This window comes from Ursus americanus, chromosome 4, assembly GCF_024610735.1.
Source record: "Ursus americanus isolate L20-20 chromosome 4, mUrsAme1.1.p, whole genome shotgun sequence".
In the NCBI taxonomy this organism is placed as follows: Eukaryota; Metazoa; Chordata; class Mammalia; order Carnivora; family Ursidae; genus Ursus; species Ursus americanus.
Genome location: NC_142130.1, coordinates 48,002,319 through 48,019,794, shown reverse-complemented (window position 1 = coordinate 48,019,794; position 17,476 = coordinate 48,002,319). Strand labels below are relative to the sequence as shown.

The window sequence follows — 17,476 nt, the reverse complement described above, 5'->3', positions numbered from 1 at the left end:
CTTAAGAATTTAATGTCACAGATTCACTCTGCACTCAGTTTTTAAACAGCAGTTATAGAGATGTTAAATAATGTTGGTCCCAACTTTGAAAGCTGAGACGCTTGACTAGTAGTCCCTGAACCTCTAAAGATCTAATGAAAACCCTAAAATTTCATGTGAAATTTTGGGTGTATTGCCATATGTGCATTTTTGGGGTTCTATAGCACACCTGAAATTCCAAAGAGATCCCTAACTCTGTTGCTTTTATATAGAGGGTCCCTATCCCTAATCTGATATTTTTTCAGGAGCTCCCTATTCATGTGATTATCTCTTTATCCCAGTATTAATCTGTAAGTAAATCCTTTTGTTTAGAAACTTCTGAAATGCTTTTCAAACATCTAGATGGTTGATGGCAGTGGTTCTCTTCATTTCATTCATTGTCTTACTGAGTCCTCAAGGAAATATGCATTAGGCAGTTAATTCCCCTTACATAACCTCGTTACTTTCTTTAACTTTTATTGAGGGTGCATAGGAATGAAAAATGCTGTCTGAAGTAAGACCTACCCAGGACTTCAGTAAAATCCTTGTGGATTCATATTTGCGATCTGTCACACTTGCTTATGGTGCTCAGTTGAAATGATAGGTTTCATGGTTTAACCAAGAAGAGTATAATTTTACCTGCAAATGTCTTTAAAATACTTGGTCAAATTTTATTCATCCACATTGGTCTGTTTATATCTAGTTTGTTAAATAGGATCTGGGTCTTTTTTCTTTTTACTGATATTTATTCTAAAGATGCTTTTATGCCTAACTATAGTGGCATTAAAATTTTCTTAATGGCTTCAGCAGTGAATAAAGTCAATAATTCCATCAGTCTCTTTACTAATTCTTTCTCATCCCTAAACATTACTTTGATATTGTATCACTGACCGCCTCCATGGTTTTTCTAACCAGCTTAATTTAATTAAGATGAAAAAAATGACTTCTCTGATTGAAGAGTTATGATTAAGGTGCATCTGTTGCTTAGAATTACCCTTTGATGGAGTTGGTGAGCACAATTAATTGAAGGAAAATACTTTTATGGGACTGGGAATGGGCTGACTTCATAATGCCCAGGCTATTATCTCTTGTGACTCATTGTCACCCTATTTTGTAGCTGGATAGAAGTCTTGTTCACTTTGGAACCCAAATTAATAACTGACCTCGTTCTCAAAAGATATTTGAAAAGTACTTCCATGGGGCCATCAGAGCAAACTTTTAATGAGGCTGCCATAATGACCAAGTGGAATGAAAGGCCTAGTTGAAACCAGCTGTGGTATGGCAGAATCCTCATCCACTGTCAGATGCCTGAAGAGTGATAGAGAGTGTGTGTTTATGTATGCATGCATGGGGTTACAAAAGAAATGCTATTCCTGTTCAGTGAATAATTTACTGAGTTCTAGTTCAATGCCAGGCAGTATATTCTGTAACTTTTCTTTTCATCATAATCCTGTAAAATGGGGATTATTCTCTTCATCATTATCATCAATTTATAGTTAGGAAAAATAAGTCCCAGAAAGATTAGCTGAGCTGCCCAAGGTCATATAGCTAGCTAGTGAGTAGTCAGCTAAGACTCAATCCCAGATACCCTGAGCCACATCCATATGCTTCTCCGACACTGTTTCCCAGCTGCCTCTAAGCAGAGAACAGCTTGGGGGAGTGGTGTAGGGAAGAGAAAGTGACTGACTTTTCTTGCAGCTTCTAGCTTTTAATAATACTTTTAAAAATACATTGAAATAAAGCAGTTCATCTCAAGTCTCCTCAATGGCTGTTTGTAGCATACCTGGTATCCTATAAGAGACATGGCAAATGGGCCAAATTTGCTCTTTTGTTCTTCCAATCATCTGTTTTTAGAAACATGGCCTTTGTCTTCCTTTATCATTTATACTGTTCTTCTAAAAGGCATTAAGGGTGATGATTCATGTCTTAATCTTTATCAGTGTCTACAGTGGGAATATATGGCAGAATCTATTAGTCTGGTATGGGAAAATGTCCTTGTGCAATAAAAATTACTTGTTTCCTTTCAGATATCTTCAAGTTCGTCCCACTCTGATACTCCTTCAAAACAGTGTCAAGCATCAGCCTTGTTTCAGTTTGCAGAGGTATTGCCTTTTTTTTTTTTTTTTAAATGATTATTGGGCTGAGAAACTTACTGAGCTCAGGAAATATTAGAACGGAGTTTTAATAGCATACAGTGAACTTCAGACATGCCTCTTGCCATTACGAACATAATGCACATAAGGGAATACTTAATGCTCTTTGCTGCCTTTGCTATAATCATAGTCAGATCAGCTCCATATTTTGTATTCATTTTATAAGTATTCATTAAGGAGTTCATTTAGAATAGACACTTTCCAGGAACTCATTTGTTTCATTTTACCTTGTTTTTAATTTATTTTAAAAGCTTAGAAAAAACTGCTGTCCACATCCATGCGATTCCAATTTATTAAATGTTTCCGATAGTGAAATTAGATGCCGTGATTTATGAAAAACTCACAGTGGATGCAGTGGTGAATACGACCTGTTAAATCATCAGTACTTAGCTTTCGATGTGATGTAGCTTTAGCCAGCATTTTTATTAGTGTTTAATCCCAGGCTTAGCTCAGGTCAGCTCTTGCAGGATCTCAGATTTCTTTGGTTTGTCAGCCAGAGAGAGCACACACTAGAGAGTGCTTACATAGTTGGTGTGGAGAGGCACTTCCGATACGCTTGATTTTGCCACAAAATCCCTGGCCTCAACCATAGGCTGCTCCCTTCTAATGAGCACTGTATGACAAATAAAAAAGTGTATACAGGTCGTGAAAATAAGGTGGTGTCTGCTCTAGGTCTTTCCCCCTTTTCCTTTTTTAGTAAGTCCAACCAAAAACACATATCATAAACTAAGCAGTTTTTTTTTGAAGGGTTGAGAGAAAATGACAAGCAGGACTGTTCTGTTTAATATTGATGCATTGAGTCATTTTGATTCGTTTGAATAAAGAGTGCTGCATAAATGAAATGTAAAATGATATCCTTTTGGCAGGAGAAAACCCAGCATCCTACTTTGAAAATGAGGAAATATTACTTTCAGCTTTTACATTAAAAAAAGAAATACTGCTTCTTCTCGGGACACTTGGGTCAACTGCTGTGACTTTACGCCACCAGTTGGCCTACTTATCTGTTAGGCTTCTCTGCTGCAGTATTTGCTTTAGTAGTTGAGGGCTATTCTGTAAAACTGGTAACAAAAATGTCATATAATACTACCATTTATGAACAATTTGCTTGATGAATCCGAATAAATTAAGATTTTATTCTAATTTGGCATTATGATAAGCAGACTGTTATTTCCAGTCTGAGGAAATTGTTTTAATATTTCCTTGCTTTCCTCCAGTTGATGACATCCATTTGATACTAGTAATTTTTTTTAAGAGTTAAAAAAGAATTTTGGTATGGTGACTAAATTTGGTCTTAATCTTAATACGTGAGCCAGCCCCATACAACTTTTTAGAAGTATTTTCCTCAAAACAGAATGTATTTGCCATATGTTCTGTTTGATTAAATTCTGTACTCTGTAGCAGGAATATTAGAAAGGTAGGGGCTCATCTTTGACACACCTGATATGCATCAACTGCCGAGCCTATTCAACTTCATTTAAAATGTCAGTATGGGATATCACAGCTGGTGTCTCCAACTGTTATCTCCACTCAGAGTGTGATTGTTATTTAAGTGATACTATTACCATGTTTATGAGGAGTTCCTGAAGCCCCGGGCCGCTCTGAGGGACCAGTTTGATGATGTAACAGTGGCTATCCTGTGATTCTGGAGAATGAGATCTGAGCCTCTCAAACCCAGTAATGCTTCCTTGCTGCTCAGTATGCTCACTCCTTAAAGCATGAGAAGGGTTTTGGGGTTTTGTTTTGTTTTGTTTTTTCTAAGAAAGAAAAGAACCTTTTCTCACTTGAGACTTACGCAGGGAGATGTTTGGAGAATTTCACTCCTCTACTCAGTAGCACTGGCCTTTTGAGGGCTTTTGGGTTTTGATCATGAAAAATTGTTAATCTGAAAATTATTAGTGCTCTTTCAAGACCTCAAAAGAGGAGGGCATGCGTGGGGGGAAAAACCAAAATAAAATGTTGTGCCCTAGAATCAAATGTAATTCCTCCTGTCAAGTCAGTATATTGTTTCTCCTAGTTATATTTTACATAGATTGATAGTATGAGCCCTTTTCATTCCTAAGCCAATTAAATTATTACATACTAGGTTATTGTGGTGATAGGGGCCCCCATATATGGGACGATAGTCTGGTGAAAGCTGGTGGCACAGGCGGTAACAAGAATTCACCTGAGGCAGGGGCACCCGGGTGGCTCAGTCGTTAAGCGTCTGCCTTTGGCTCAGGTCATGATCTCAGGGTCCTAGGATCTAGCCCTGCATCAGGCTTCCTGCTCAGCGGGAAACCTGCTTCTCCCTCTCCCACTCCCCCTGCTGGTGTTCCCTCTCTCACTGTGTCTCTCTCTGTCCAATAAATAAATAAAATCTTAAAAAAAAAAAAAAAAAGAATTCACCTGAGGCAGAACAAAGAAGATAGAAGTTTATTAATAGACCACAAGGGAGCAGCGGGCAGAATAGAGGAGAGCTGTCTGCAGAGACGGGGTGGGGGCTGTTTTTAAGAGGGAAGGTGAGGAGGTATGGGGGCATATAGAATTCTCCCTATGTTGGTAACTCTGCCTCATTGTAAGTAGCCCCGGGGTCAGTGAGGGCCTCGATATTTTGCGGTGGGCCCCCCCATGGGCCTGTCTGTATTCAGCCAGGTGGTTGCCGTCGGTCCTTTCTACAGTCCATCGCTCAAGCCTCTTTGCCTAAAAATGGCCTCTGCAGTTATTAATTGTAACGGTTATATGTGATTTTACAAGAGAAGTACACGGTTCTCTAAGGGTATATAACTTCTCTAGTCACTTGTCTCAGCTGGCCCAAGAGAGTCCTAAGTTTCAATCTCTGCCATCTTAAGATCTGACCACATTGTCAGCCTCATTTCGGGCTGGCTTATTCACAGCCAAACAAGAGCTAACTAGATGAACTAATGAAATTATCGACTAAAATCTGCTCTGAGCACATATATTGCAATAGAAATAGAATAGGCTATAATTACTAACTATAATCATATCCCTAAAGCTTTTATAATTATTTCGTATAACACCCATCACCTTTGAGAAAACGCAAAGACTCTTGAAATTCTTGTTTTAATGAGTCTACAGCAGAGGTTCTCAAACTTTAAAATGCGTCAGAGTCCCCTTAAAGGCTTGTTCAAACACAGATTGCTGGGGCCTTGAAATTTGTATTTCTAACAAGTTTACTGTTAGGAAACCACAGTTTGAGACCCCTGCTCTGTAGTTTTTAATTGTTATGGTGAGTTATTAGCTCGTCCTTGTTAAGGCACTTCCTAGTATCTCTGGCGCCTCCTAGGAAAGGGGCGAAGTGAAAAAGGGGATGGACACGTAATAGAACACTACTCAGTAACCCACTTGTACCCCCTCTCTTTTCAGAGGGATTTCAGTCCTCTTCTGTACACTTAGATTGAGTGTTTCTATGATTGAGGAAAAAATTTACTCTTTAAAAATGTTTTGCTTTGTAATATTATTTTAAGGTCAGACATGCAAAATTCTTAGAGACCATTCCTGCTCATTTGATTTACAAACATTCATAACTCTAGGAAGAGGTTAGCTACATCTTCTCTTGGCCCTGGGTCATTTACTGTGTAAAATAGTTATCCTAGAAACACCCTTTTTAAGAAACCATAAGCCCTGGGCATTTCTTTAAGTTGAAGTTGTTTTTTCTTTCATTCTGAGCCCTGGGTCTTTGCCTTGCAAGCTGAGAAGGATGTTTTTCTTTCTTAACCAAGTCTGATAGCTTCAAAACCCATTGAAGTTAACCAACTTGGAACCATGAAACTGAATAAAGAACATTTTGTTTATATATTCCTCATGAAAGTTTATGTTTAAAGGGAGAAAAATATATCTACTTTACAAGATCTAGAAAGAAATAGAGTGCAGAGCCTGCCCCCCCCCTTTCAGCCTGTCTCCATTCCTTATTGATACTCATAATTCATCTACATGCACCTCAGCCCATCTGAAGAGCTGTCGCTGTTTCCAGGCTCTGATCCATTACATTGGTCAGAATGAGTTTCCTATCTGCATCTTTTTTTGTTTACAGGTAGAGTGACACATCCATCACATTTTAGATCTCATTTACTGAAGACTAATGACCACCTGTAATGCTAGAAGGGAGCTGTTGTCTTCTATTATTTAACAAGTCTGAAAGCCATGACCAGTTCACATATTCTTTCTGTTGTGTGGCAGACTCTTTACACCTAAAATAGATCTTTGCATTAAAATACTACATATTTTCTTTGAAGACAGAAAACTAATCTGGATGATTTAGACCAATAAGTTTGGACATTAAAACTTCCTTTAAGAAAGTATTTACTTTGCCAATATAAATACAACCATAATCTCACCAAATTTAAGGCACTGCCACAATTGGATATAAGCAATAGGTACAAATTTAAAGCATTCATTTTCATGATGGACTGTTCAATATGTTGCAGAATATTACACTCGACAAAAACCATATACTTACACTGCAGCTAATCAGTGTGAAAGTATTACGTGTTTTATTAGAAGCATTAATATTTCTCTTGAGGTAAGAAAGACCAATCATCCCATACTGTTCATTTGTTTTTTTTAAAATTTTTTTTATTCATTCACTAATTATCAGTCATTTCCTCCCAGGCTGCAGTGTTTTATGATACCTCTCATAATTGCGAAAGACTTCCACTATTACCTAATTTGCCTTTGATCTTTACTACCTGTTTCCTTGGTGTGGCTCCCCTACCTCAGGCAGCTATAAAATTAGCAGTTTAACATCCAGGGTGATCATTTTTCTTAGCACTTCAGCTGTACTTCAGGTACTATTCCACCCACTTTGTTTATCGAAACAGTACGTACTAGCCAAAGGAGAGACCGTGGTGGAGTTAACAGATTGGCAAGTGCCGTCCAATTTGAGGAAAATAAAAAAGCCAAGAATGTACTATCCAGTATGGCCCCCCACCCAGAAGTGTAACATAACGCACACTTCCCTCCACCAGCTGACCACACATTGAAAAACATATTAATGGTATTGTTCTTACTTGAAAGGATGTATAAGTCTCTTAAATAGAAAAAAAAAAATGGTGGGAACGAGCAGTGTTATAACAAATTGGCATTGTACAAGCTCTGATGAAGCCATGAGAATAGATCAGGTTACTGAGAGAAAATGTGTAAATAAAAAGAGAGAGGCCCTAAGACAAAACCCTGAGGAAAAACATTTAAGGGATCACCAGAGAAAGGAGAAAGAGAAGTGGCGGGGGCGGGGGAGGGGGGACAGGTAGGAGGAAAACCAGGATCCTCCAGCAGTGGAAGCCCAGAGAAGAGTTTCTCAAAAGAGAGGTCAGCCATATCGAATGTTGCCAAGAAATCAAGATAAGGGCCAGCCATAGCATTAACAAATCTTCAGTTTTTCACCACCCCCCACACCAAAAAAAAAAAAAAAATTAAGAAGCCAAAAGATACTTTTAGAAAGCATATCTCACCAGTCATTCCATGAATATTGTATTGGTAGGTGATTCAGGAAATGTTGGACTACTAAAATACATTGAGCCTTCCCCTCACAAGCTCCTTTGGAAATCTTCCTTATACCTACACAGAGGTAAAAATCCTCCCATGGGTGATGAGGGAACTAGTCCTTACAAGACATAGGTGGTGGTTCCTTTTGAAAGCTAAAGAACCATCCTCAAGCCTCAACTCAGACGACTGTGCATGAACTCAGGTGGCAGTTAATGCAGTCCCAAGTCCATCACTGAGCCCCACAGTTGGCCATGCACAGGATGTGTTGTGGTGGACAAACAGACGGTGCGAGGAGCATAACCCTCTAGCAACACAAGCAACAGCAGAGGGCGCCAGTGGAAGAACTAGAACGCACCGCATCCTGGCTTAGTGCAGCGCTACCAAGCTTGTCCTCTCGTGATCCCGGAGTATCATGTGACATGAGACAGATGAAAATTCCAGAAATTATTAGATGTCATAATTATCCTCTAACATTGCAATTTTTAATTCCTTTCCAATTTCAGTATGTAACTAATTTTTGGAACTATACTAAGAGAGTTTATGTTTATTCGTGTTCCTAATGATAAATTCTTGTTAATAATTGCGCCATTTATTGAAAGCATAATATGAGCTCAGCACTGTGCCAGACTCTTCATTAACATAAAATCTAATCTTCACAGCAGTAATGTGGGGCAGGTATTACTGTCTCTGTTTCGAAGATGAGGTAGAGGAGACTCAGTCTTGATTATTTCCTTAAGTCAACACAGCAAAAAGTAATGAAGGCGTGTCTGTCTGACAAAAGGTCATGTTCTTTCGTTTTTACAACCTTGGTTCAAGACACTGACATCTCTGTTCAGTACTTCATTCCCTCAAGTCATTGAGAGGTGGTGTTCATTTCTCTTAGTTTAGTGATGAGGTGAGTTATTAAATTCATCTTGTCTAGAAAAAGTAGAAGTGGCACGTATCAGAGAAAGTTTAGCTAGACGAAAACATTCCAGACTTCAGAAAGATTGAGCCCCGTTTAATTTTCTAATATATTTTTTTTAAGATTCAGGGAGCCCGAAGTGGGGCTCAATCCCATGCCCCCCGGGATCATGACCTGAACCAGAATCAGACGCTTAACCAACTGAGCCACACAGGCGCCCCTACCATTTAGTTAATTTTCTAAAGAAGAAGTTGTTGGGATAAATAGCAAAGAACTGTTAAAGTTGATAATACCTAGGAAGAAAAAGTCCTTATTCCGTAAACTAGAACCTTCTAAATGGTCCAGGCAGCTTATTAAATATTTGCCTCTACAAAGGGAAAGTTCTCTTTAGCAGTGAGCTCCCAGTCTCTCCCAGAGCTGACAGCGCCACAGAACTCCCCGTGGGAGTTGGGGTCATCTGTAAGGATATAGACACCAGGCAGCACTGCCTCCTAAACTAAACTGAGAGAGACCTCTGTCTTAAATTGAGGAAGAATTCAGAATCACGAAGAATATGAAAAGCATACACCAGGGCTAGCTCCTCTAATGATGACAGAGCTTCTCCAGGAGAAGAATACTTTGTAAAGATCCTTAACAATGTATGTCCTCAGCTTTTTACCAAGTTAGGCTAGAAATTGAAAATGAAGTTTTCATATAAAAATGAAAAAGGACAATGCAATTCATTGTTATCAGTGCCCAGCTGCTTTTTGTCAGGTTTGCAGAAGAGCATGCAGTCAGTGTAACGTTGAAAACGTTGAAGTGCCTCAATACAGGCCTTAGCTCTGTAACTTACCTAGAGATGTGGTCTTGACTGTCATCTTTGTACATGCCCTAGAGCAGTCTCTCCAAGCCAGGGCCAGTGTTTTCTATAAAACTGGTAGCTTCTGTCATAATGCCCTCGTTCATTGATTTTGGATTCTCAAAAAAATATTTGTTGACTGACAAGGCTCTTTCCCAAATCTTTTAGAGGTCTCAAATGTATTCCTTAAAAACAACAACAACAACAACAACAAAAACTTGTTGCTTTGGTACATACAAAATGACTCTAAATCCCTTGTATTTGGCCCGTTGATGAGTTGGCGTTTATATAGAAATGGAAATGCATATCTGGTTTTAAGGTTGTAGAGTTAAATTTAAAGCTTGGAGTATACAAGATAAATACTCTTGTCATTAAACGGCTATCCAAGCCACACCTGGTTTTTGTTACTATTTTTGAGGTGGTTGACTAAAATTGGTTTCAAAAATTATCCCAAGTATGACACATCTCAAGTTACTTGGTGCTTGGGAACAATGATGTTCTCATAAACTAAAGAAAGCTCCTGGGTGTGTATGAATAGGAAGCAAAGATTCTGGTAACACAATTAACATTCTTTACGTGAACTGTTTTCCGTATAGATTTCTTCGAACACTTCGCAGTTGGGTGGTGCTGAACCTGTGAAGCGCTGTGGGAAGTCGGCACTCTTTCAACTGGCAGAGGCAAGTTTCTAACAATATTTAGAGATAAGATCTGAAGGAGGAAACCACAAAAAAAAGTTCATCATCACAGCGTTCTTCAAACTGTGCCATCTCACCCGTGACAAGAAAGTGTGTTGTTGTATCTAATTTTCAACCATGAAAGGGTTAGCCTTTGATTTAGGAAAAAGGGAGTTTTGCTACGAGAAGTCAGTAAGCACAGAAAAAGGGGGCTCAGGGAAATTGCAGAATCTTTTTTCACAGGTAGGATTGTAAAATAAGGTCAGTTTTTGTCTCACGTTGGTGAAATAAGTCCAGCCTGAACCCTGAAGAATGGCCTGAGTCATGTTTCTCTCCTCAGATTCTCCTATAACATCTATAAATTCCTGGAAGACACTACTTTTAAACCAGGTGGTTAATGTTTTAATTTTGGGTTTTTTTCTGTTTGTTTTTTGTTTTTTAGTGAAGAACTCAAATGACATGTTTAAAAATCTGGTTTTGTAACACCTGTCAGTAGTACAGTTGATATGACGTCGGAATAAAATGTTGCTGTTCCTTTGGCACAGGAGAAAATGAGCTTTCCTAAACCTGTGAGGAACAGAGAGCCCTCGCTTGGTGGGGGATGGGTTGGCGAGAAAGGTGCCAACAGAAGTTATTGCTGGGGTGGGCAGGGACCGTGGTTTTCTCTGCCTACCTGCAACTGCTCTGCCTTCCTTCTGTGAAAGAAATGTCTGTAGCGCCAGGACATGATAATAGCGGTTTTTTTCTCTTTTGATGAGACAAATTAGGAGGCACAAAATGGGTGGCCAAATATCTCTTATATTAAACTTTCTTTTCTCTCATTTTTCTGGCTTCCTTCCAGTGAGTTCCTTCTGAGTTGGGTTTTTGGAGTTTCTTTGGTTTTTTGGGGGTTTTTTTTTTGTTTTTTGGGGTTTTTTTGTGAATGATACAGTTCTTTTTATAAAGCCTCTGTACTTTATTAAATTTAACGGGACACAACCTATCATTTTCTAAATTTTATGGTAGCTTATATCATAAAAATCTAGGATGTTCAAATGAAGCTTTTAAAGTCTAGCCCAGGTCCACATTAGAAATAGAAAAATACAAAGGCCTGAAACAGTAAAGTATATAAACCGTGGAACAAATGACTCCTTTGTTGTTTGACATTAAGCTGACATGCTTCTTGTAAGACAAAATCAGACCCAAATAGTGGGCTACAAATGACTAGAAAACTTCCAAAGATCACAGGGAATCATTTAAAAAAGAACTGAGTGAGTCAGTGGCAAAGTACTACTTCAGACAGAACTGAAATGGTGAAGATCTGGCAACAAGTGTGCCTTTTTGGAGTTGGAGCAAACAAATCTTAGTAAACAGAGAGACTGCGAGGTCATGAATTTCGTATTTTTAAGACCCTACAGATTGTCAAGACGTGTATTTGAAAGAAGTGACTATTTTTCTTGAATAATAGGAATGTATGGCCTTCTCTGCATTTCCCTGTGTGTGTGCACGCTTACGTACAGACACGCTCATAATAATATACATAACAACACTAAATTGTAACTCTCATATTAATATATCTTTATTGAACAGTTTTGTACTAGAAGTATATGGACCTTTGAGGTACTTTGCTGTGGAGGGCGCTAGAGAGATGATTTAGTCTTCTCATTTTCTTTTTTTGGCATAACAGTTATATAAAAAAAAAGGATTCCCTATTAAATCAGAGCTCATTAAAAAGAACATTCTTCTAATTTGTAGGGATGCATCCCAAATATGAAACAGATGCTATGGTTTAACAGATGTTTGAATGCTGGTATCATAATTTTAAAGGGGTAAAATGACTGCAGTAAGCCTATTCCAATTATAGCAAATCAGCTTATACTCAGACTTGGTTTCTTATAACATCTGAGTAAAAATATATGCTTTTGATAAAACAGGGTCGCTAAAAAATAATTTACCAAGAAAATCTCACATTATTATTTGCACCACATGAATATGATGCCATAATGCTAATAGACTGTGTTTTAGAATAACATTCTAAATCCTTCCCAGTTTCTAATTAAACATAAATATGTGCACAATGGATTAATCAGCGTCTCCAAATAATCACCAGTAGAAATAGGCTTCCTCAATTTTTTTTATTCCATGTGTATTTGATATTCATTTTTTTAACTGAATATAATATTTAATTATTTTGGGTGCTTCTTAAAACAAGTATAACAGGATATGGAGGAGGATTTTTTCCTGTTGCCCAGAATTGGTGCTATTGTCTGAAATATGAAAGAACAGCTTTAAATTCACTCATATCAAAGGGAAATCCACCAGGAAGCCACTTTCAGTTTGGGCCAGATCCTTGGGATTTATAAAGAGATGGTCTGATCCAGCTCCTGTCCCATATGCCACTACAGGGATTTCTCGTTTCATTCCCATCCTAACCCCCAAGTCATCAGTGGGAGGGGGGCTATCAAAGACTGTCCAGTCATCTGGAATATTTTGGCTTTTCTCCCTGTCCTGAGGAGGAAAGGAAGGAAGTGCTTTCCACTCTTCATCCCTGCCCCGTGTCAAGCAAAGTGAAGGGAGCTCTAAGACAGCCTTTGTTAAAGTTTGGGGGGTATCTGCAAGAGGTGTCTTCTCATTCTTTGGTGGAAGCAAGAAATGTTTTAGACATAGACTTATTGCTGTGCCCTACACCTGTCTGACCACGTGAGAAAAGGACTGGAGGAAGTTGGCTGCAGGGAGAGGCTTAGAATGGCCTGCTGTACTCTCTGTTTTGGTATCATAAAGATGCATGAGTTTCTACGGGTCAAGTGGACAAAGGGAAAGCAGTTCAGTGCGGTCAGGCAAGAAGCTTTGGGACAGTCATGGGGGGAGGGGTTGTCAGAGAGCAGGCCTGGGACAGTCTCTCACATCAGGAAATACGCAACAGAGACAGCTTTGCTCAGGACCCCGATGAGCTCCCACAAGCAGGAGTGATGTTCAGCCAGTTTCCTCCAGTACAGCTGTGCTGGTACTAAAGTACCAACTACTTCCCATTGTTAGTAAAAAACTGTGACCCAAACCTCCTGAGTACCCTTGATGCAACTTTCCCAGCATCCCCAGGCTCCCCTGAACCTTTCAGCACCTGGAGGACACAGCAAGGGGCCTACAAGACCCTGTTCCAGCCCCTGGACCATATGCCTTCCGATCAGTTGGCACCCCTGCCTCTTAAATACTTCCTATACCATCCCTGCCCTTGGCATCCCCTGACAAGGTCATTCAGTCTTATATAGCAGGAACAGGTAAAAAAAAAAAAAAAAAAAAAGACAGACATAACCATGGGCAGTTTACTTTGCCTCCACCATTGCTTCTCCTGTCCTACAGCAGAAGCTATTAAAAATAGCGTTGTGAAGGGAAGGGCCACAAGCAGCCCAGGAACTCACGTCTCCCCCTACCCCACCTCCTTCCTACGGGCTGACATGGGAGAAGGGCTGAATAAGGACGCCTCCCAAAGCTACAGGGGCTGTTGCGTGCAAGAAATGGCTTCATGGTGAAAAGCAAGAAACATTCTTGGCATGTACTTATTGCTCTGCCCTACACCCACTTGAGCAGGCAAAAAGAAAATTGGAGGAAGTTGGCAGCAGACACAAAGAGACTTGAATTGGCCTGCACTCTCGGTTTTGGCATTGTAAGGACCCCTTCTATTTTCCTGAGACCCTGTAGCCAGGAGATGCCCCGGGGAAGGCCCTGCTTCAGGCACTTGATTGGCATTTTAAACTGGGTGGATTTTTAATAGCTGAAAGTGACCTGAAAATTCTGGGATCTGTTCCAGGTATTTTTCAGGAATCTACTCCAGCTAGGAAGGGAGTTGGCATAGCACTGCTGAGGTCAGGGAATTGAGAAGAAAATACAGTCCTTTATGTTTAAACCTCCATGAGATTCATACTGTTCAGTTAATCAGTTGCTTAATTGGTGCAGGTACTCTAATGTGTTTCCTTTCATTTTGAAATTAATTAGGTCAAGTCCTATAAAGAATAGCAAAGCATCCCCCTGGAGATCACTGTATATTATAGTTGCTAGATAGTTGGAGGACGCACAGAGACATCTTTACCTGTACATTTTAGTGAAGAAAAGTCTACACTTGGAAGGTCTCTGGTATCAAATTGCCTAGTAAAATAAGATGCACAGTTGATTCATTTATTCCAACAAATAATAATTAATTGAGGACCTATTCCATGCCAATAACAGTGAGGCTGCTGAAGTTACCTCCATACAGATGTACAAATAATGTTTATTACGATGAGATAAGCTGCAAACCTTCTTCTAAGATCGGTGGTGTGAGCACACTTTACTGTATCCAGGTGCAGGTTTGGTGTTTTAGAGTACCACTAGAGACTGGAACGCATGCCTAAAAATATTAATCACTCTTTGTTCTACTTCTCTTTTTCTGAAATAATTTTATGTGTTCTTTAAAATAGGTTATAAATTTTAATAGCAGAAAGTAAGTTGTATTATCTAACCCAAGCTAATGATGACTTTGTTATCTGCTATGTGGTAGGCACTTTTCTAAGTACTTCATATGTATTCATTGCATTTTCACACACATCCTCTGAGATAGGTACTGTGATCATTCCTCTTTGACACATTAGGAAACAAGGGCAGAAAGGTTTTGTGACTTGGCCTAAGGTCATGTGGACAGGAAATTAGAGCCTCAGTAGGAAACCCAGGCAGTCCGTCTCCACAACCCGGGCTCTTCCACACTGGGCTATTCTGTCTCCTTGATTTAGATGAATGTAAAAGACTGCAAGTTGCTTGTTATAGGACTTTGTGTATTATAGAAGGCTCTATGGAAGACAGCTCACTCCTACACATATGTGTATGGCTGAATAAGATGACAGATTTTTCAAGACTGCTGTCAAAGAAATGGAGCTGATATTTCCTTTTTAAAAAGTGTCTGTACTTTTGAAACTGCCAAGATACATCTTACACCCTTAAATAAGTAAGTGCCTGTTAGTGAATATACTTTGGAAGATATTGTGAGGAAATTGTGGTGTACGACTCCTGTCCTCCAAGAACTTATTCTCCAGTTGCCGAGTTAAGATATAAAAAGTTGAGGGACGAGAAATAAGTGTGCAAATGGTTTCACAGGGAACCATGCATTGAAATGACAAAGCTCTCCTTGAGTGACGAGTGATGCACAAAGTGAACGTGTGAAGCCAAGAAAGGGAGGAATTAATATTAGCAGGAGTGTTGTGGGGACCCAGCACAGAGACAGAGAGCATGGAGCTGGTTCTTGATGAAGGAGTTGTTGAGGAACAGAGGTTGAAACTAGGCAGCCTTTGGGCCACATTTAATTTGCAGAGATTTTTTTTTTCAGCCACAGTTTGTTGACCTGTATTATACTTTACATTTGAATTAGGGGTTAGTATTTTAAAAATAGAGATTTCAAATATGTACGTCTGACTTCTCATGAAAATTTAAGAGAATCTGGAGACACTGGTCCAGCCTTCCAACATGAGCACGATCGGTCAGGGCCAGTAGTGGCACCCCCACCGTCCTCTCCTTTCGCTAATGAGCCCTGAGTCTTGAGGCCAGCAGTCACTGCCAGCCCCCACTTACCCTTGTGCACCTCCCTCTTTTGTACCTAAGCACCCATACAGTGCAGATGGGGAGCTGCGTAATTAAATGGAGGGATGGGAGAGACACAGCAGAGGGATCAAGGGGTAAAAAGGCAGGCAGATGCGAGGTAGGTGCGTGACAACAACTAAATCAGACAGGCAGGAGTAGAGAGCTGTGCTGGGAGACTTATGGAAGGTGGAGTGTGGCTGCAGTTGGAATTGGGAGAGTGGTTAGTGTGAAGCAGAAAAACTTGTGCGTGAAGATCGTGAAGAGCGAGTGAAGACCGAGGGCAGGGGCGTGCAGTGGGAAAGCAGACTCCCATGGCAGCTGTGTACAGAACGGAGTGGAAAACTTCTGGCGACATGCGCCTGTGAGAAGACATGAGCCAGGATCTCAGTGGATGGCTCTCACCCTGGCCCCTTCTACACTGCTGTCATATAACTGAATCCTAAATACTTAAAGTATATTTGAGGGGGTCTTTTCTTTGAAAGTGATATATTTCTTTCTGTAGAGCTTTTTATGCAGAATTGTGAGTCATTTTTATGAAACTTCTGCCCTAAAACTTTTCATCTCATTCCCAAATGCATCCATCAACTTATTTTTGGAGGAACTACAACACAGGAATTCTCCTAATGACTTCCTTTAACACTTCTAGGGGAGACTTGAATAAATGGCCTATGGAACAAAAGTCACTGCACCCCATCTGGAGTCTTCAGAAATTGTATAATTTCTGAAGAAATAGTAAAGAGACACATTTAAGCCACCACTGTTCTGTGACCAGTTATCTTTTATACTAAAGAAAATTGAGTTTTCTTAACATCGGTGCTATTCTTTATTCTCTGCACCCATCAGCCAGTGTATGTTCATGGCAAAAACATTCTGGTTTTATTTAATTATGAGAGAAGTGCACATCTTGGAAAGCACTGCTAAGTGCCATCCCAGGGTTATGTCTACACTGTTTTGGCAGATAATAAGCCAGTGCAAAATGACTATAAACATACCTTGGCTGTAAAACATTTATTTTGTACTAAAAGGCAGAGATTTTTTAAATTGAAACTTCTTGATGAGTGTCAGTGGGTCTGTTTTCACGCTGCCTTTTATTTTTAATTTAGCTGGATCCTTTATAATAGACAATGAAAGACAAAGATAATTAAGAGTGAAATAGTAGGGTACATTTTGGGAACAACTTACCCATTGCTTTGTACCAGTTAAAGGGCATCTACTTCTGTGGTATTATTCTTCCCTAGTACACATGATGAATTATTTTTTCACTGGTCGTTTCACTAAGTCTTTTATTGCAGGACACATTAAAGAAATGAATCGATACCTTAACATTTGTAGAAAGGAATACATTTTAGAGTGTCTTTGATTCAAAGAGATAAAAGCTTGCTCAGCACAGATTTATTATGTCTCTGTAGTCCCCAGTAACAAACCGTGAGCCTATGTCGTGATCTTCCCTGAACTGAAAATGGCAATCTCCTTGAACCCAGGCACATAAAAAATAATCCCTCCACTGCACATTCCATCCGACCCCTTCAGTATTCCTCCGGAAAGTTCTCTTTGTAATCATTTTGAAGAGGGTAGTTTTTTACACATCTGTCCGATATGGGCATCCTGTAGCATCTCCGTTCCAGCATACTGGTTTTCATTTTTCTTTGGGGGGGGCGAGTTGCCATTTCTTCCAGCACATCACTGTCAGGCCATTCTGACTACACAAAACAGTGAGAAACTTTAGTAAGGGTTCAGTTATCAGAAGTAAAACTAAAATATTGGTGATTAATTTTCACTGTTGCTGGGGGGCGCCTGGGTAGCGCAGTCGTTAAAGCGTCTGCCTTCG

At 39.7% G+C, this 17,476-nt stretch overlaps 1 protein-coding gene across 15 annotated transcripts in view; it reads left to right on the top strand.

Annotated features, from left to right (window-relative positions):
* BBX (BBX high mobility group box domain containing) overlaps positions 1-17,476 on the top strand; it is a 263,913-nt gene that overhangs the window by 203,857 nt on the left and 42,580 nt on the right. For all 15 annotated transcript variants that reach the window (XM_087861645.1, XM_045785275.2, XM_045785277.2 and 12 more), the window contains 2 exons: positions 2,046-2,120; positions 9,991-10,071. In XM_087861645.1, the coding sequence (XP_087717771.1) occupies positions 2,046-2,120; positions 9,991-10,071 (156 nt within the window). The remainder of the gene's footprint in view (positions 1-2,045; positions 2,121-9,990; positions 10,072-17,476) is intronic.